Source organism: Schistocerca nitens, chromosome 3 (genome assembly GCF_023898315.1).
Source record: "Schistocerca nitens isolate TAMUIC-IGC-003100 chromosome 3, iqSchNite1.1, whole genome shotgun sequence".
NCBI classification, from domain to species: domain Eukaryota; kingdom Metazoa; phylum Arthropoda; class Insecta; order Orthoptera; family Acrididae; genus Schistocerca; species Schistocerca nitens.
This window is the reverse complement of record NC_064616.1, coordinates 554,269,930-554,290,936: the sequence shown is the minus strand read 5'-3', so window position 1 is coordinate 554,290,936 and position 21,007 is coordinate 554,269,930. Positions and strand designations below refer to the sequence as shown.

The window sequence follows — 21,007 nt, the reverse complement described above, 5'->3', positions numbered from 1 at the left end:
AACCTGTGCATACATATCTGGTACTATACAACTCGGGAAACATACGAACGACTAGCCTAGTACATGCCACGCAGAATCCTCGTTGTATTGCAATCCAAAGGTTTTCCAAAGTGCTATGAAGCAACTGGTCATAATGTTTTGGCTCAACAATATACACAAAGGTGTAAACAAAAAACTGTTAGACACCGCTGTGTTATGTTACTTGACAACAGTGAAAACTAAAGGAATAATTGATTGGCACTAGATTTGGAAAGCGTTTATGACAACGAGTTGGGTTAATTAGAGTTATTCGAGTAAAATTTAGGACTATAGCCAAGCCTTTCGTAGTTACAGTTCAGACGAAATATTTCTCGTATTTTCCTCGCAAAAAACACATTCGTTGTGCTAAATGTACAGATACTAATACTTGCATACACAACGAATAACTGAAGTAGTAGGCAATTGTCGCTATTAAAATAATTCATTTCTGTGCGTGAAATAGACTTCTATTTTACATGTTGGCCATTTTGTAATGCTACTTATAGCTGATTAAACCACATTGTAGAGTGATATCAGCATTCACTAGGTTTGTTTCTAATATTAACGAGCATTGTTTATTACGTGAATATTATCCCAGTCTCAGTGATACCGAGTATACCGAGTATACTTTCCCCTCCCTCAACAAGCACAAGCAGTTTCGCTGCTAAGGATATAGTTGTATCAGATGAGTGATAATGATAACGAATCAGCACAATGAGCAAGCAGTTGGAATAAGACCACACAACGGGTGGGATGACTCATAAAAGTGGAGCAGAATGGAAACCTTATCTTGCGTGGTTGCGTGGAAGGTCACGACGAAGATTATTTCCTTGCTTTATTTTAATAATTTATTTTACGCAGAAGACAACTTTGCCATTTATTTCACAGGAGGTTCGGGATTCAAGAAGAAACAGTTTACTTACCAGCATTCATATGTCTCCACACCACATCATCACCTCTTTTACAAACAGCCAGAAAAACACAAACTCAATCTATATCTCGTCACTTCTATGCATAGGCTTACACACTCACAGACACCAACATGAAAATCCACACAAGACAGACACCCAACGTACAATCTCATGTGGTCGTACATGGCAGGCACGCCCAAGCTCTCTCTCCCTCTCTCTCTCCCTCTCTCACTATCTCACTCTATCTCTCGTCCACGCACGCACGCCTCCCCCCCCCTCCCACCGCCGCTAACCCCCTTACCCCCCCCCCCACACACACACACTAACGTGCACTAAAACAAACACATTGAAATACACAAATACACACCACCAAGGAATCATGCATAAACAAGAACATACACACAAATTCTACCAAAACATCGCTCGCACGAACACGCAATCGTATACACACATGCAACCACGAACACACAAACTCAGTACGCAAGTTGTTAAGATAGTAACAGGTCGTCATAGTGGAAACGAGCATTCGAACGGGAATTCACCACACCTATGGTCTTTCCAGCCATGTGCAATGGGCAGCTGTTGAACACCTCTGCCGGCCGGGGTGGCCGAGCGGTTCTAGGCGCTACAGTCTGGAACCGCGCGACCGCTACGGTCTCAGGTTCGAATCCTGCCTCGGGCGTGGATGTGTGTGATGTCCTTAGGTTAGTTAGGTTTAAGCAGTTCTAAGTTCTAGGGGACTGATGACCTTAGAAGTTAAGTCTCATAGTGCTCAGAGCCATTTGAACCGTTTGAACACCTCTAGGCAGAAAGAATACAGAATTTATAGGTTTCAAGTCGTATAACACGGAAGGAAATATCCTTTATATTGCAACTTACAAGGAGTGATCAAGAGGTTTCCTTTCGAAGGCCCTGGAGTCCAGGATCGGTATGCAAATCAGACAGAATTTCCATGAGCACTGAGGTAATCATAACACCGACGCATCAGGTTCAAGATACCCGTTCGGTATAACACGGTGTCCTGCTGCCTGTAGAAGCCCGTAACTGCCTACTGCACATTCTCATCCGACAGGAATCGTCGAACCTTCAAGGTTGGGGCATCACCCCACAACCGTGGTTTTCGACAGACGTGCTGCCCCGTACACATTCTTCATTCTCCGACGGATGTCTACCAGTGTTTGTCCTCCGGTAGCCAAGAAAAGAGTAACAAGACATTGACCCTGCTTGGATGCATTTGGTACTAACGTCGCCGCAGTTCACGTTTCCGCATTTACCGCACACTCGTTGAAAAGACACATATACCACACGAATCCTTTTCCTACATGTCGGTGCTTATGCACCCGCATCCTAGTCACGTTACGTTGTATGCTGCAGCATCACTCTCAAAAGAAACCTTTTCGCTCGTCCTTTATAGTTCTGCCTTGACTGAGGGCATCTTCTATAAACATTCCTACTTTCATCTTTCTCTAACTGTTGAAATGACCAGCGATTTAATTTGCACTTCTGACCAATGGTATCAGAGAATAAACAGCACGAAAAAGCAATAGAATTTCAACTCATCTTCACCACTTCCACCCAATAGAAGTTACAGCTGCGTGCGCTGCTACCCAATGCAAAACATGTTTAGTTGCTGAGACACATTTTTCAGTCTTCGCTTGACTTGTTGCGAGACTTACGAACGATACTGTTCAACATTTCTGTACATCTTACGCTACTGCATTCCATTTTCGACCTGTTATTTCGTTTTTAAGCATCCACCTCATAGTGTTTCGGGGACGTGCGTGAATACTGCAACGAACGTGAGGCATTTCCAACAGTTCCCAACGCAGTTTCTCTAGTTCACATTCAGATGTTTTATGCAAGCATACAAGTGTATTCCACAATACTGAATGACTGGAGAGGCAACATCAAGACAACGCACCAGCACTGCAGCACTAAAATCCGTGCTATGCACTCCGATTCCTTATTAGCAAACGAAACGTATGGAAATGTTAGTACCATGTGTCATACCCTTCTACCATCGCGCACAATGTGACAGATTTGTTATTGACTCCTCCTCAACTTAATAGTTAGACAAGTATTTCACATCTCAGTCCAATGCTGTGTTCAACTGAGACTGCCAGCGATTCAGACTCACTACAGGGACATACAACAATTGGTAGAAACTTCACAGTTCCGTGTACCATAAAACTGCAGGTAGACACAATGTTCAGAGTTCCTCTGCATTCAGTGTTATCCTCAGAATACTAGCCCCTGCACATAGGTGATACATAAAGTGTGACTAGAAATATCGGTGGTAGGAACCAGACATTCGATATTCATCACATACGTAACATACACTGCCTGACAAAAGAGTGAAGCACCCAGAACATATGGTCGGATATCAGTGTAACTTTTTACACGTACACCCCATCGGCTGGTATGTATATAATTAGAGTTGCATTTCTCTGTGACAGGTAGAACTGCCACTGGAGTGCATTAGTGTTGGTCTTGTTTAGTGTAGTCTTCAGTCTTCAAGCTTCCGGTCGACCACGTCTGACCTCCACAAGGAAGGATCGTCACACTGTGCACCAAGCACATGTTAACCCCTTTACAGCTGCACCTGCCATCCGAGAACAAGTAACGGACTTCCTGCAACATTCTCTGTCATTCCTCACCATTGGTCAGAGACTAGCAGCACACGGACTTGGGAATTACTGTCCCATGCGTTGGTTGCCGTCAACACTACAGTACAAATGACTGTGTGTGGAGTGGTGCCATGATTTGGAAAGATGAATGTTGATGAAAGACATCACCGATGAATCACGTTCTGCACTACCCTAGACGACCATCGTCAGCGAAAACGATGGAGTGTTTCGGAGAGGCACAGCGGTGTTACTCCTAGAGTAGGTGTTAGGAGCCATTGGTTATGATTTCGTGTCGCGGTTTGTAGTAACTGAGGGGACGACGGTACATCGTGGATATCCTATGTCCTCAAGTGTTACCTCTCGTGGGACAGTATTGCGGTGCATTTTATTTTACAAGACATTGCTCTTTTACACATAGCACATGCCTCTATGAACGGTCTGCGTAATGCTGAGGTGCTCCATTGGCCAGCAAGATCCTCAGATCTGTCTCTGATAGAACTTGTGTGGGGCCAGCTTTCACGTCAACTTCATCCCAGTGCCAGTATCTAGGACAACAATGACCAGTTAAAACAGCTGTAAGCCAGTTTGCCTCACGAGTGGATACAACGGCCTTATGACAAGCTTCCGAACCGAATCAGTACATGCATCCAGGCCGGAGGAAATGCAGCATCATAGCGATAAGTGGGCGTGTACTGCTAGGTACTTTGTAAATACGCTCAGTTTTGTAATCACTGGAGTAACATCACTTGCCCCCTTAACTCGTGAAGTTTTATTTAGTTTCCTCCTCTCCTTGTAGGTGTTGCTGTTGCATTGCGTTCTCATCATAGTTCTGAGAATAGTTGCAAAACTACCGTAGGCTACTAAACATTATCATTAGTAAGCGTAGACTACGGTAGTTTTTCTAGTAGCCTTCGTTAATTAAGATTCTAACCAAGTTACTTGTACGTTAGGTTTGCCTCACACCTACCGGGCGTTACCTCATTTCGATCCCTTTGATCGCTTATGCGATAAATGTCTTACTGGATTCCTCTAGAAACCAGAAACGGTGAACTGTCTAGAAACTGATTGAGGATGTATAAAGGACAGCTTAACTTACGGAACATTTCTTTTCTACAAAGTTATCCTCCGGTCTGTTATTTAAAAATAAACAGTACTTATAGCAAAATTGAATCTGTCAATGTTAAATACAAGTTTTATGGAAAAATTGTTGATTTGTAACGTGTAACAGAGGGATGTTGTAGTAAAAATGAGAAAACGAAAACATACTAGTTATACGGCGCTAAAAACGCTATTTCTTCAAAAAAAGGTAATATAATAGAGCCCCAAAAGAAAAACGTATCAAACTTCACTTCAATGCTTTGCCGAGCTTATATAAAACACGTTCACGTTACTTTTGCACTTATCAATAATACGAGGAAACTCTTGTCTTTGATCATGATGGAGAACTTTCTGTTGAGTACAAAGTAATAACAGTAATTATATAAATTTTTTAATGTTCTTGCATGTAAACTTTTCTTGTATCAAAAGTAATTGCTTTCCTTACATGAAAGCGCAGAGTTACACCATCAACTAAATGTTGTTACCTATAAACTACGGCTTATATTTTGTAAGGATACAAGAAACACAGTCAGCTAAAACTGTACGATGTGCGGCTCTAATTATGTGCAAAACAAACGAACAAGAAACAAGGAGGCGTGGTCGGCTCCCAGTTTCTCTCTGACACATTCGTTTGTTTCTTTCCCTACCAGTGCTAGCAATACTTCTGGTAATCCTTCCATTTACTACGTCATGGATGTACTGTGCCAAAACTACCGAACAATAGTTTTGGTAGACTGCAACTCTAGTTCAGAGTATGAAGTTCATACTTGGTCAGTGATAAATGTTTATTATCTCTGGTAAAATTCTTTGGGATCGCAAGCTACTTAAATTTTGTTGGGTGGATCATGGGGTGTTAGGCAATGAATGAAAGGTTTTTCTCGTTAATTCGGAACAACTGCGTATGGAAAACTACAGAATGCGTAGAGGAGAAAAAGGAAACATTTTCCTATACGACGAAAATGTAATAGGTGCACCGTTTCCCCGGTAGGGGTTCACGTAGGTGTTGCCGTGGGTGGTGTTCAAAGACGGTGTTGAAATTACCGTGTGATGACTATTGTTTTAGAGGTATTGCTGAAAATGTCCTCAGTTTCATCCGTTTAAATTAATGCGCAACTGGCATCTGCGTGATAACGATTGTCTAACACACTTAGTGATTCACAAATAATGGCTGCAGCTTCAGGCGAACGGGAGACCAGCTCTTCTGCAGTATCAATCAGGGTCTCGTACACCAAATGTTTCAGCTCTCCCACAAAAATGAATCCGTAGGAGTGAGGTCGAAAGAACGTGATCACCGCATTGGCCCATCTCTACCAATCCAACAACTGGTGAAAACATTGTCTAAATGTTCTCTGACATCAACGACAAAGTGTGGTGGGGCCCGGTCATGCTGGAACTGTAAATGTTTTCTGGGATAGTATCCAACATTTTTGATACTAAAATGCAGAGAAAGATAAGGTAAATCCCTCCACAAAGAGCGTAAGTTAGTAGATATAGCCCAATCAGATGGTCGTGAACAATACCAGACCACAATTTTATGGTAAATCTTTGTTGAAGCGGGAACATACGAACGGCCTCAGGGTTTCCCAACTCAAAGACATTTCACCGTCATTTCTGACCTTTTCTGAAGATCACTTGTTTGGAGACCTGCATAGATCTCTAGCGAGGAAACGGCGCATGTGCGACATTTCTGTCAGAAATGGAATTGTTTCTTTTATCTTTCCTAAATAATGCAAATTTGTTTATTAATAATTGTTTTGCAACCCGTGTACAACCTTCATCTTGGAGTTTAATTACACGCTGGAGAACACCAATCAGCAGTTTGGCAATGTATTCCTTCAAAATTGCATTTGTAGGTTTAGTTTCTGTGCCGGTGCCCGTAAGTTAACGGTCTGACTTTTTCCTACATTCATTCTGGAAAACAGATGATTGTTTATGAAACCATCACCAGCAGCTAGCCGATGACGTGGCATACAACCAAACCTCTCAGTGGTATACGTAATAATTAATTAATTACTAATTTATATTTTATACTTACATGCAAAGCATTAGATTTAGAGCTGTGGAATATCTTAACATATGTGAAGAAATTTGTTGAAACCTCTTCTGTACCTATCCTCTGACAAACGTGTATGGTCAAGATGCTCAAACAGCAACCGTGTTAGGAGAACAAATTATAGGATTGACTTCCGCCTGTTAATGCAGATCACACATTTTTCTTAAGCTAATTTTGTTACCTGATTGTTTCAGCATATCTGTGCTATCAGCAACTGTGTATAATAATTTATTGAAATCTGAAAACACAAAATTTTCATTCTAACATTTGTGAGTGAAAATAAAGCCTAAATATTGTTTCGCCTTTTGTGGTCTTTTGCTTTAATTAATGATTAGGCTTGGAATTTCATTAATAGTGGGATAAAATGCCATTTACTACAACATGATTCTTTGGGTGAAGATAATTGGAAAAGTTAACTGAACCTAAATTCACGCTCAAATTTTTTTGATTAAAAATTTTTCGTGAGTAATTGCAATTAGCGCCGACATTCTTATCTACACTCCTGGAAATGGAAAAAAGAACACATTTACACCGGTGTGTCAGACCCACCATACTTGCTCCGGACACTGCGAGAGGGCTGTACAAGCAATGATCACACGCACGGCACAGCGGACACACCAGGAACCGCGGTGTTGGCCGTCGAATGGCGCTAGCTGCGCAGCATTTGTGCACCGCCGCCGTCAGTGTCAGCCAGTTTGCCGTGGCATACGGAGCTCCATCGCAGTCTTTAACACTGGTAGCATGCCGCGACAGCGTGGACGTGAACCGTATGTGCAGTTGACGGACTTTGAGCGAGGGCGTATAGTGGGCATGCGGGAGGCCGGGTGGACGTACCGCCGAATTGCTCAACACGTGGGGCGTGAGGTCTCCACAGTACATCGATGTTGTCGCCAGTGGTCGGCGGAAGGTGCACGTGCCCGTCGACCTGGGACCGGACCGCAGCGACGCACGGATGCACGCCAAGACCGTAGGATCCTACGCAGTGCCGTAGGGGACCGCACCGCCACTTCCCAGCAAATTAGGGACACTGTTGCTCCTGGGGTATCGGCGAGGACCATTCGCAACCGTCTCCATGAAGCTGGGCTACGGTCCCGCACACCGTTAGGCCGTCTTCCGCTCACGCCCCAACATCGTGCAGCCCGCCTCCAGTGGTGTCGCGACAGGCGTGAATGGAGGGACGAATGGAGACGTGTCGTCTTCAGCGATGAGAGTCGCTTCTGCCTTGGTGCCAATGATGGTCGTATGCGTGTTTGGCGCCGTGGAGGTGAGCGCCACAATCAGGACTGCATACGACCGAGGCACACAGGGCCAAAACCCGGCATCATGGTGTGGGGAGCGATCTCCTCCACTGGCCGTACACCACTGGAGATCGTCGAGGGGACACTGAATAGTGCACGGTACATCCAAACCGTCATCGAACCCATCGTTCTACAATTCCTAGACCGGCAAGGGAACTTGCTGTTCCAACAGGACAATGCACGTCCGCATGTATCCCGTGCCACCCAACGTGCTCTAGAAGGTGTAAGTCAACTACCCTGGCCAGCAAGATCTCCGGATCTGTCCCCCATTGAGCATGTTTGGGACTGGATGAAGCGTCGTCTCACGCGGTCTGCACGTCCAGCACGAACGCTGGTCCAACTGAGGCGCCAGGTGGAAATGGCATGGCAAGCCGTTCCACAGGACTACATCCAGCATCTCTACGATCGTCTCCATGGGAGAATAGCAGCCTGCATTGCTGCGAAAGGTGGATATACACTGTACTAGTGCCGACATTGTGCATGCTCTGTTGCCTGTGTCTATGTGCCTGTGGTTCTGTCAGTGTGATCATGTGATGTATCTGACCCCAGGAATGTGTCAATAAAGTTTCCCCTTCCTGGGACAATGAATTCACGGTGTTCTTATTTCAATTTCCAGGAGTGTATATGTTCATGGTCCGCCTGTGAAGACGGACTTGTAAAAACACTCCACAAGCGTTTTTTAATAATAACACTTATCCAGAATGAGATTTTCACTCTGCAGCGGAGTGTGCGCTGATATGAAACTTCCTGGCAGATTAAAACTGTGTGCCCGACCGAGACTCGAACTCGGGACCTTTGCCTTTCGCGGGCAAGTGCTCTACCAACTTTTTTTTTTTTTTTTTTTGTTTTTTTTTTTTAGAGTAGGTCAGGGGGCAGAGCGGGCAGGGGTCGTACTTGGAGGCCTGGCCACGGTGTCCCCGTCTCCTGACAGGATAAGGGAGAGGCAGCAGGAAGGAAACATTGATATTGTATATTTTTTTTTATAGTAACAATAATATTTTATTTATTCATTTAACTTTAATGTCCCAAAAGAAAAATCATATATAAAAAGGAAGGGAAATAAATATAGGGCCGAAGTTACATCCTCGTCACTTCACTGGGAGTAAATCCTATCCCTCGAAACAACGTAAACCTGGGACTCCCCACCGCTTCGGGGGGTTATGAAACATGCTGCCTAGAAAGTTCGCAAAATGCGTTTTATATTTAGAGTGGCGTCTGATGATTTCGTGTTGTTCTAGTAGATAATGCCAATAGTCCATGACCGATATCAAGGTCCGCGAGAGCACGTAGTGCGATGCGTGTCCTCCAATCCATCGGATTGCCGATGTTTTTTGTGAGGGGAAAAAGACAGGGTCAGGGAAAAATAAAGCGTCCGTCGTGATCGTTGATTCGTCGGTGTGTCGGAGGAGGGCCATGATGCGTTGCGTCAGCCGCCAAACATCCTTTGCCTCACCGCACTGCAGAGAGTGTTCGTCGGTGTCCTGCATGCCACATCTAAGGCAGAGCGGGGAATCCACCATGCGAATGTCGTACAATCGTTGGCGGTTGACCGTCTTTCGGTTGATTAATGTATACCATGACGATCGCGCTGCTGTGGTGAGGAGTGGTGTGTGGACAGCTCGCCAAATCTGTCGCCAGTTTCGTGTTGGGTATTTAAGTTCGACAACATTGCTGCCATGATGACGCCGCAAGTATCGATAGATCTCACGGGTAGTGGGGATTCTGGTAGAAGGTATCTGTAACTGAACATAACTAAAATCAACAAAAAATCGCGCGACGTGAGAAAACGAGGGCGAGATGGTGCCTACTGCTACCGGTGGTTCAAAGGACGTTGGAAGAAGCACATCCAGGATGGCCGACGTGATGGCGTGTTGCCGCTGGTTCCAAGTTCGTAGCGTCGCTCGCAGGTATAGAGCTAGAGCCTTGTTCCGCACATCCGTGAGGTTAAGTCCTCCAGAATGGTGTGGGAGAGTTAAAGTCTCGTATTTGATCTTAAACAACATTCCTTGGCTGACATAGTATCCAAAGGCCGCCATTAATCTGTCAGCGATACAATGTGGCATTGGCAGTACCTGTGCCAAGTGCGGCAGTCGTGAGGCCAGGTGAACATTAGTGTAGTCCACCCTTTGGAGCAGGTCGTGCGTGCGGAGTGAATTGTTGCGTATGTGCAGTCGGACGTTCTGGAGGAGACGTCGATAGCTCGCCGCCGCTGATTGCCGTAGCGATCGGGTGAACAAGACACCTAAGCATCGCAAGATGTCCACCGTCGTAAACGGACTCCGCAGAGCGTCCAGCCCTCGACCGATGTGCATGATCTTGGTTTTATTCGTGTTGACCCTGCTTCCCGCAGCTACCCCGTACGTAGTAAGAAGGGTAACCACCTGACTGACTTCGTTCTCCGACCGGACGAGTATCAAGTCGTCGGCAAATGCACGACACGTGAAGGAGTTCGCACGGAGTCGGACGCCTGTTAGAGTCCGTCTAAGAGTCTGCATCAATGGTTCGAGCGCTATTGTAAACAGTATCATCGACAAGGGGCATCCTTGCCTAACTGAGCTGCGAACAGGAATCGTTCCTACCTCCCTGCCATTGACTCTCACCGTCGAAGAAGCGCCACGAAGGAGGCGCATGAGGACGGTAATAAAATCCTGTGGTATCGCCATGCGTCTCATGGTCGAGTCAAGGAAATCATGGTTGATCCTGTCAAAGGCACGATCAAAATCCACCGATACGAACGCCGCTCGCATGCGACAAGCTTCCGCCAGGGAAATTACGTCACGGTATTCGCCGAGGATGGAATGTATGTTGCTCCGAACCCCTAGACAAGCCTGGTCTGGTGGTATTGTCTTGGATATTACAATCTTGAGCCTTGCCGCCAACATTCGCGCAAAGATCTTATAGTCAGTATTGAGCATCGTGAGCGGTCTAAATTGATGGGCGCTGTCACTCGCTGTCGATTTCGGTATTGGTATAAGCAGTCCCGCCATGAACTGCGACGGAACGTCCGTGTCAGGGCTCAATAACTCGTTATACATCAATACCAACTGGGACATCATTAAATCCGCAAATGCGCGGTAAAATTCGAGTGTCAACCCATCTGGCCCAGGGGATTTATGCACCGCACCCTTCGCGAGTGCGCCCCGGATGTCATCTTCCGTTAGGGGTTCCAATAGCGCCTCTGCATCCGGACCGTCCACCTCCGTTTGCATCTGTCGCAAAATTTCTTCTTCTGTCCGATTGTCCGTCGGCGTCCCAGTGAAAAGGAGGCGGTAATGCTCCAGAAACTCAGCAGCAATGGCCTGTTGTGACGTCAAGGGCCGACCATCGTCATCATGGAGGACTGTGATTAGGGATCGGCGATTACGCGCATGTCCCTTGGACACATGATGCATGCCAATACGTTCTCCATCGACGTTGTCCAAGCACCGAGCACGGATCGAAAGTCCCTCCAGTCGACGTCTCGTGATCGATAAAATGCAGGCCTGAATGCGATGGACTTCCGCTTGACGTTCGGGCGATGGGGCCCTGGAGGACAGGTCGCGGAGCACCATGTAGTAATAGTTAATTGTATCTCGGAGCCATTTCGCTTTTTCCTTGCCATACGTTATGAGAGCTCTTCGTATCGCCGGTTTTGCACACTGCAGCCACCACGAAAGAACCGTACGGTGCAGCGGCAGACGGCGAGTGCAAGTCTGCCATGTTTCTTCGATCCGCTGGCGACATTCGAGATCCACCAATAAGGAGGAATTAAGTTTCCAGGAACTACGACTCCGCCAGACCCGCTGCCGTGGGAGGGTTAACGTGCATAAATACGCAAGGTGATCCGTAAAAGCTGTGGGCCAACGTTCAGCAGCCAACACGTGATCTCTTAATCCGTCAGAAACATAAATCCGATCCAGCCTGCTCGCCGAGTGGCTAGTAAAATACGTGTAGCCCTCTCGCTGCCCATGGATCTTTTCCCACGTGTCCATAAGGGCCATGTCCCGGCAGATCGTGTTCAATGCGTGGCAGGAGCTGAAATTAGGAGTTTGATCCTTCGGTGTGAGTACACAGTTAAAATCCCCCCCTACCAAGATGTGGTCATACCTCCCATGGAATAGGGGGGCAATCTCCTCCGAGTAGAATCGTGCACGCGCCTGTCGATTGTCAGATCCGGAGGGTGCATAGATGTTGACGATACGAATGCCGTTCACGGTCATAGCCAAACCCCGAGCCGAAGGAAGATAATCGAGGTCACACATGGGAATCCCTTCCCGGACTAGTATCGCTGTGCCACGGCCTCCATCTGGAGTCGGCGCTAGATAAGTGGTGTATCCATGCACGTCGGGAAAAGCAGCATTGAAGGTTTCCTGCATCAGCAGAATATCAACGTCTGTGGCGTAAATCATGTCCCGGAGAAGTTGCATCTTTGCAAGCGAACGTGCGGTGTTAATGTTCACTGTGCCCACCTTATATGCTTGGTTCGTTGTCGTTGTCATGCTCGTGTCATGTCATTGAGAACTCCAAGGGCTTTAGTCCACTATTCGTTCTCAGAGGGGTGCCCGCCAACGGGCTGCCCTCCTTCGTTGTCGTTCCGTGGTGTGCATCCTGTAGGTGAGTGGTCATCATTTGGGGGTGGCAATTCCTGTAGGTCTTCGACTGGTTCCGCCCAGTCGCAGTGGTCATCTATCCGAGAAACGTCCTCTGATGTATTTCGACGTGGCTGCCGGGACATTGGTGTCCCTGACTCCTTCGTCGGCAGCGCTGGGTCAGTCGGTGTCAATGAAGAGGGAACATCTGAAGGGCAGGACATCCGGTCACCATCGGACGGAATCCTGTCAGCTTCCTCTAAAGGCACGTGTTCTGTGTCAGACAGTTCTTCGGCTAGGATACCTTCCGTGTCCCCTAGGCTACGGGGGGGGGGGGGGGGGGGGACGTGTCACCCGAACTATGGCGACGCTTTTTGCGACGCTTCGGCGATCGCTGTTTGCGTGCCCTGCCCTCTGCTGCCTCACTGTGTTCGTCGGTCGTTCGTTGGTCCGTTGCCGGCGCCACCGTCTGGACCTCCACTTCCACGTCGCGTGCTACATGTGTGTTTTCGGAAGGTTCCTCCCTCAACTGTCGTGACATGGGTGTAGGGATATTCTCCGAGTCACCTCCATGCTCCCGTAACTCGGTCTCCTCTTGCATAAACACGTCCTTGTCACGCTCCGAACTTGGCAACACTTCCCGGCGGGCCACCGACACGTACGTCATCGGCAGTTGCGTGGGAACTTCTCGCTGTGACGCGTCTCCATGTGGCAGTTGCACGACACGGCGTTGTATGCACTCCGAGCGGATATGTCCTTCTCCACCACAGCCAGAACAGGTGCGTGGCTGGCCATCGTAGATCACAATAGCTCGACATCCGCCAATGTATAAATAAGACGGGATATGTTTAGTAAGGACGATCCGCACCTGTCGCACGCCGTTTAGCACAGGATAGGTATTAAAACTAGCCCAGCGTTCAGGCGTATGACTAAGTACCGTTCCATATGGACGCAGCGATTCAGTAACCATCGATTCTGGCACCTCAAACGGCAATTCAAAGATCCGAACGACCCTCACACCCAATCCTGAAGGAGCTACTGTTACATCGCTGATATGGCCATCAGAGTGTCGAAATTTAAATCCTCTTTGAGCAGCGGAGAGAGTTCTTTCACACGCAGCTTCATCGGTCATCTTTACGTACATTGTACTGCTTACAATGGACAGGTGTATTCCAATTATGTCTGCAGCAGGTAAACGAACTTCGTCCCTCAAAAAACGCTCTATTTCGAAAGCTTTGGGTCTGGCATATTCGTTGTCGAACGTAAATTGTAGCGTAGTCTTTCGAAAATTGTGTGCCATGGCGATCGAGTCAGACAACAACACGCGCGAGTACCGGCGGTGTAAACACTTCCTCGTTCACGCGCGCCCGCGGCCGGGACAGCAGGTCCGTGCCGCGCCACTGCCTAAAGCAGACTGTGTTCAACTGAGCTACCGAAGCACGACTCACGGCCGGTACTCACAGCTTTACTTCTGCCAGTACCTCGTCTCCTACCTTCCAAACTTTACAGAAGCTCTCCTGCGAAACTTGCAGAACTAGCACTCCTGAAAGAAAGGATATTGCGGAGACATGGCTTAGCCACAGCCTGGGGGATGTTTCCAGAATGAGTCTCGGTCGGGCACACAGTTTTAATCTGCCAGGAAGTTTCATATCAGCGCACACTCCGCTGCAGAGTGAAAATCTCATTCTGGAAACTTCCCCCAGGCTGTGGCTAAGCCATGTCTCCGCAATATCCTTTCTTTCAGGAGTGCTAGTTCTGCAAGTTTCGCAGGAGAGCTTCTGTAAAGTTTGGAAGGTAGGAGACGAGGTACTGGCAGAAGTAAAGCTGTGAGTACCGGGCGTGAGTCGTGCTTCGGTAGCTCAGTTGGTAGAGCACTTGCCCGCGAAAGGCAAAGGTCCCGAGTTCGAGTCTCGGTCGGGCACACAGTTTTAATCTGCCAGGAAGTTTCATATCAGCGCACACTCCGCTGCAGAGTGAAAATCTCATTCTGGAAACATCCCCCAGGCTGTGGCTAAGCCATGTCTCCGCAATATCCTTTCTTTCAGGAGTGCTAGTTCTGCAAGTTTCGCAGGAGAGCTTCTGTAAAGTTTGGAAGGTAGGAGACGAGGTACTGGCAGAAGTAAAGCTGTGAGTACCGGGCGTGAGTCGTGCTTCGGTAGCTCAGTTGGTAGAGCACTTGCCCGCGAAAGGCAAAGGTCCCGAGTTCGAGTCTCGGTCGGGCACACAGTTTTAATCTGCCAGGAAGTTTCATATCAGCGCACACTCCGCTGCAGAGTGAAAATCTCATTCTGGAAACATCCCCCAGGCTGTGGCTAAGCCATGTCTCCGCAATATCCTTTCTTTCAGGAGTGCTAGTTCTGCAAGTTTCGCAGGAGAGCTTCTGTAAAGTTTGGAAGGTAGGAGACGAGGTACTGGCAGAAGTAAAGCTGTGAGTACCGGGCGTGAGTCGTGCTTCGGTAGCTCAGTTGGTAGAGCACTTGCCCGCGAAAGGCAAAGGTCCCGAGTTCGAGTCTCGGTCGGGCACACAGTTTTAATCTGCCAGGAAGTTTCATATCAGCGCACACTCCGCTGCAGAGTGAAAATCTCATTCTGGAAACATCCCCCAGGCTGTGGCTAAGCCATGTCTCCGCAATATCCTTTCTTTCAGGAGTGCTAGTTCTGCAAGTTTCGCAGGAGAGCTTCTGTAAAGTTTGGAAGGTAGGAGACGAGGTACTGGCAGAAGTAAAGCTGTGAGTACCGGGCGTGAGTCGTGCTTCGGTAGCTCAGTTGGTAGAGCACTTGCCCGCGAAAGGCAAAGGTCCCGAGTTCGAGTCTCGGTCGGGCACACAGTTTTAATCTGCCAGGAAGTTTAATAACACTTATGTTTATTATGTACTAACTTCAAATGCAATGTTTATACTCGTTCTTATCCGCAGCTACGGTCGATTTTCGATGTTTTCCTGCTACGTCTTGGGCGTTATTTGAACTTCAGTCTTCCTCTTGTCTCCTTAAACGTTCTCTCCCTCTTTCCCTCCCTCCCTCCCTCCCCCCCCCCCCTCTATCTCTCTCTGTCTGTGTGTGTGTGTGTGTGTGTGTGTGTGTGTGTGTGTGTGTGTGCGTGCGTGTGTGTGTAAACGTCTCCGAATGGGGAGGCCCACGCATCTTCGTACACACCGCACAGAAACGCCAAACAACAAACGAGATCGCCCTACGACATCATTTATAAATATTACAATATCTTCTCGCTCTCCTAAACAGTCAGCAAACAAGCAATTTGATTTAACACAACGATCGTCGTCATCGCTCTTAACGTTTAGTTGAGCTTTGCACGGTAATGAAACACCTATAGTATTTGAACACAGCAGATACATGGTCTTGAACAATACCAGACCACAATTTTATGGCAAATCTTTTTTGAAGGGGTGATATATTCCGTCGCCGTCCTCGTCACACTTTTCACACTGTTTCTGAAATTATAATAGTCACAAGCACACACACGGACTCTCATGTACTAGCACACTCAAACCAATTTAACCTCAAAGACTGATTAATGATGAAGTCATTGCAGGTGTAAGTACTTGATGTGAATCAGGTACCTTCGTTATGAGGATAAATTGTTTTGAGTGCGCGAGTACGTAAGTGCCCGTGTGTATGATACTGTAGGTGTTTCATAATCGTGGAAAGCTCAACTGAATGTTACAAGTGATGATGACGATATTGCTACAGGCCTTTAGTCGTCAGCGGTCAGTGTATTATGCAATACTATCAGTGTAATTTACAATAAAGAGTATTCTCCCATAAAAGTCTGTAATGCTATCACTGGGCTTCTAAGAAATGGATTAATGTGTTTAATCCATGCACTTGATTTACCTCAGTGCTGCACAAAACTTTTGTACTATTAAGAGTCCATTTAAAAAAAATTAGTGAGTCAATTAGTGTTTTTCACTTCTTTCCAGATGGATATAAACTTCCGGCCGGCACACACTGTATCGTGATGCCTTTATTCATGCACTTGAATCCAGAACTATATCCAGAACCATACAAGTTCGATCCGGACCGTTTTACTCCTGACAAAATTCAGGGACGCCATCCATTTGCTTACTTGCCATTTAGTGCAGGTCCTAGAAATTGCATAGGTAAGAAATTAATAGAGTTCATTTCAGTACTGTCAACTATTTTTAATTATTCGTTTATAACTCTTTCACTTCTCTCATTCCAGGTCAGAAATTTGCAATAATGGAAGAGAAGATTGTGCTATCAACTGTTTTAAGATCTTTTAGAATAGAGTCTCTTGAGAAACCTGAGGACATTAAGCTTACAGGGGAACTTATTCTACGGCCGAAAGATGGAATCCGTGTAAAACTCACTAGGAAGCAAAGAAACAGTTCCTGAAAGAGCATGTACATGATTTATTCATAAAAAGTATTTTTTCATTGAACTAATTTTTACACTTATCCGCTGTGGATATATTTAAATACTGACCGTGGATGTGTATGTAATCTGGCTGAAGTATAAGCATGTACTGTTAACCCATTTAAAAAAAAGGTGAAAAGTATATACTGTGTTTATTTATTAAAATTACTACATCCTGGAAGACTAACGTACAAACTTACTTACTTGCAGTCATATCTAAACTTGTTCTTATGTTGTCAGGTGTTGTTCGCACTCATACCATTGACAAAATCTTTATAATTTTAACAGAATATTATTCATTAATGGTCTGTTTACACAAGAAAAATACGCAGAGTAGTTAAATCCTCTTGAAAACTTTTACTTGCCCGCTACTGAATGTGTTTACAACCACAAATTTTGCTCATGTACATGCTGATGTATGTAAGTGTCGTAATACAGGATTTCCAGGCAGAATTATAAACAGAGTGAGACGAGTCTCAGATATTCCTTCAGCCTGCTCTTTGTGTTGATTTTATAAAGGCAGCTAAGAATACTGGTACACTAACGTTTAGATGGTCTTTGCTTCTCAATTTTTCGAACAATCACGTCTCATCTAGCAATTTTAGTGTTTATAAGTCTTAGTTTGTTGAAGCACCCTTTTATCCTAGATTTGGCGACACCATAAAGGCTGTCTACGATTCCCATAATCTTACACTCGAAACAGAGATATCATAACTTGACAGCCGTAACTATTCTGACTCAGTGAGGTGGCGCAGCGCTTAGCACACTGCTCTCTCATTTGGGAAAACGACAGTTCAAATCCCCGTCCAGCCATCTGGACCTACGTATACCCTGAGTTTTCGTTTACACTGATTTCTCAGAATCGCTCCAGGAAAATGCTTGGATGGTCCTTTCAAAACAGCGATGCCGATTTCAATCCCAGACACTTACATAATCCGAGTTTGCGTTCCGTCTCTAATAACCTCATTATTGGTGGGACATAAACTCAAATCTACTTTCTTTCTTTCTTTTTGTAACTATTTGTTTCACAGCATAGTAGTATATTTGGTCCATCCAGATAATATACAACGATCTACCCTGGCAATAACAGAGGCAGAACAGAATGAGTCAATAGCGAAGCAGAATTCCAGCGAGAAATAACTGTCGATGATGCAGAAACAAACACGAAAGCCATTGCGACACTCTCAATGACCTAAGGGCTCGAACCAACAAGGTAGCAGAATGACATTATCGCGATGGAGGCATATCATCATATTAGTGAGTGCACGAAGTGTCACAAGAAAGCTTAAGGTGGATGCAAGAGTAACTCTTCATTATACTGACATGGCAGAAAGAGCGTCGGAAAGGTGAAGCTATAAAATTCTGAAGCGACCAATACAGTTGACCGAGCGGGGCGAATGATGTAATTACCGCCTCATTGTATCAGAGCACATGAGCCCATCCTGCATAAATACTGCTTCTGTTCTGGAGACGTTCTGTTCAATTTTCAGCCATTTTGTCGAGAGGTGAGGCCTACGTCGGTTGATCCTCTGCTTGTATAGTCGCCTTTGATCTTCCATGGAGCAGCAAGTCCTGTCTGGAGCGACACGTTCACTGTGAGCTGCAGCGCCAACTACAAGGTCAAGAGTGATGGGGAGATGTAGCCATCACCATCTGAAGTCTTCTGGAAGTCTAACTAGCAGGGCTTGGGAGCAGATCACGACCTGTCATCATGTGACACTGCCTCGGTTCCTGTGGCGGACTTGGATGGTGACAGTCTCTCTCTCTTGACAGGACTCTTCTGCATGGCTTCAGGTACGCTGAACAGAGCTGGTAGATGCCTTTCCTGTTTGCACTCTACAGAAACCTTGGCCATCTTCTCTGGGAAGCTTTTGACCACCTTGCGCAGTGGGTGCGGCTATGCATGCTAACGTAGTGGGGAACGGCCTCGTGACGACATTGGTGCTTACACCACCAGCTCTGCCACCACTGCTGTGGCTATGGGCCACACTCTAGTCAGCACATACTGGTCGGGTGCTTACACCTTGTGTTCCCACCAGCGCTGGCTGCGTGAAAATTAGTACATTGACTATCGTATTTTGTGGACAAGAAATGCTTACTGCTGTAATACTGTTTTAATAGTGCCTTCAGTCGCCAGACAGGTATCTACCCTCAGAGTCCGAATGCCTGTGTCTCTTGAGTGGTCAACCATTGACCTCCTGACCTGGATGATACACCACCCACTATAGCTCTTACGCCTCCCCCTCCCCACAGACCACCAACACCGCCATCTCCCAAACGCGCTACATATTGTGTTAGAAATTTCACTGTAAGACGGCATTGGACATCAGAGGTGTGCCTGGTTCCAGCGTCGCAACTGCAGCTTCACCTGCCAGTCGAACACTATAAATTGGTAAGTGCATCTTCGGTTGACCTTGGTTTTGTGTGCTGCTGCCATGGACATTAAGACAGACTAACCGAAATGTGAGAGTTACTTTTGTACAACTGCAAGACCCTGCTGATCTGTCACAATTCCAGGTCAACTCTAGGATGTGGTACTTATGTCCTGTTAGATGCCAATGTTGTTTTATCTGGGCATGAGTTGGCATTTATGAAGGCAGTGCAAGTTACATATGATAAGTGTAGAACAGTTGGCCATGAAACAAAGCAGTGTACTGAATCTCACTGGGCCATGATAAGGCGTAAAGATTGGTTTTCTAGTGTCTCTGGCTTTGTACTTGCACCAGTAGTCCCTAATAATTCGTGTATTTGTCGAATGCCAGAAACACATACGGTAGTGATACACAAAGCAGTCGAATTTTTGAAGAAGCAATTAGTCACACTGTTAGAAGGTCGTGCCATGTTACAGAAACAGGTAGATCCCTTATAACAGTTGTGGTCAAATACAGTCCGAGTCAGTGGAGACAAAAACTCTGTTTAATGTACCTATCCCTTCTATGGATTCTGTAGCAGCTAGTCTAGTGACTCCTTTTTTGGGAAAAACAACTGAGGATGTGTCTGTATTTATCAATGACTCGAATGCTGCCATTAAATTAGGACATGTGATGATCGAGGCAGGCTTACTTACAGCTCAGGTATCGCTGGTTGATGATGCGAAAGTGTATGTCATGTACCACTAAGGATTAAATAAAGCGCAGATCTTTGAACAGCTGGATAATGGGCTTTACCAGAGGTACTGCAAGAGGAACAGTGCGAGGCTTTTTATGAAGCAGCTTAGTGATCTGTTGCAGAAGTGTAGTGAATCAGTAGAAACATTTCCATATAGGATTAGAAAAATTAGCGTGCAAACCTATGAACTGATGCTGCATGCGGAAACAGACAGAGTTATTCTGTAGGAGGCAGGAAACAGAACATTAGAAGTGTTTTTACGGAGACTGCCAGCTAACATGTGAAGAAGGGTCAGAATAGGAAACCTGAGTGATTTAGCCGCTGCTATTAGAGATGCCACGCAGCTTGAAGAAAATGATTGTTCCACCAGAGGACGAAATGACTGAAGTGTGTTCTCCTCTGAGATAAAATTTTCTACAGGGTGCTTCCGTAAGAGCGTGCAACAACTTAACAAGACATGGAGGATGCTCCACTGAACAATTTGAGGTACGGGACCTGGGGTCGGAGAAGTCAGCGTAAGGACATAATGGGAATAAAATCACATTACTGTGTACTTTTCATTTACATCAGTTACAGTTAACTGCAAATACCATCGCTGAAACAATGACCGCACCATTTCTACTGTATCTTACAAAATTTGCTGAAACTGACGGCCATAAACCTCAACGAATGCATGACATCAGAGAACAAGGTTCTGACGCACCCTGACAAATATCCCTTGTGTGTTTCGAATCACATCACAGGCAGCTATAATTCTGGCAACTAATTTAATCTCCGTATTCACTGGGGTCTCATACACAAGTGACTTTAGATATCCCCATAGGAAATAATCAAGGTGATTCATGTCAGGTGACCTTGCAGGCCATTGAATCGGACCTCACCTACAAATCAGGGAAATAAAGCATTGAGATGGTTGCGGACATCCACATTGAAG

The 21,007-nt window shown here is 46.1% G+C and overlaps 1 protein-coding gene across 1 annotated transcript in view; it reads left to right on the top strand.

The window, feature by feature from the left end:
- LOC126248462 (cytochrome P450 4c3-like) overlaps positions 1–17,001 on the top strand; it is a 196,645-nt gene extending 179,644 nt beyond the window's left edge. Inside the window, exons 11-12 of the mRNA XM_049949467.1 lie at positions 16,509–16,688; positions 16,772–17,001. Of these exons, the coding sequence (XP_049805424.1) occupies positions 16,509–16,688; positions 16,772–16,944 (353 nt within the window). The 3' untranslated portion in view covers positions 16,945–17,001. The remainder of the gene's footprint in view (positions 1–16,508; positions 16,689–16,771) is intronic.
- Positions 17,002–21,007: the final 4,006 nt, after the last annotated feature.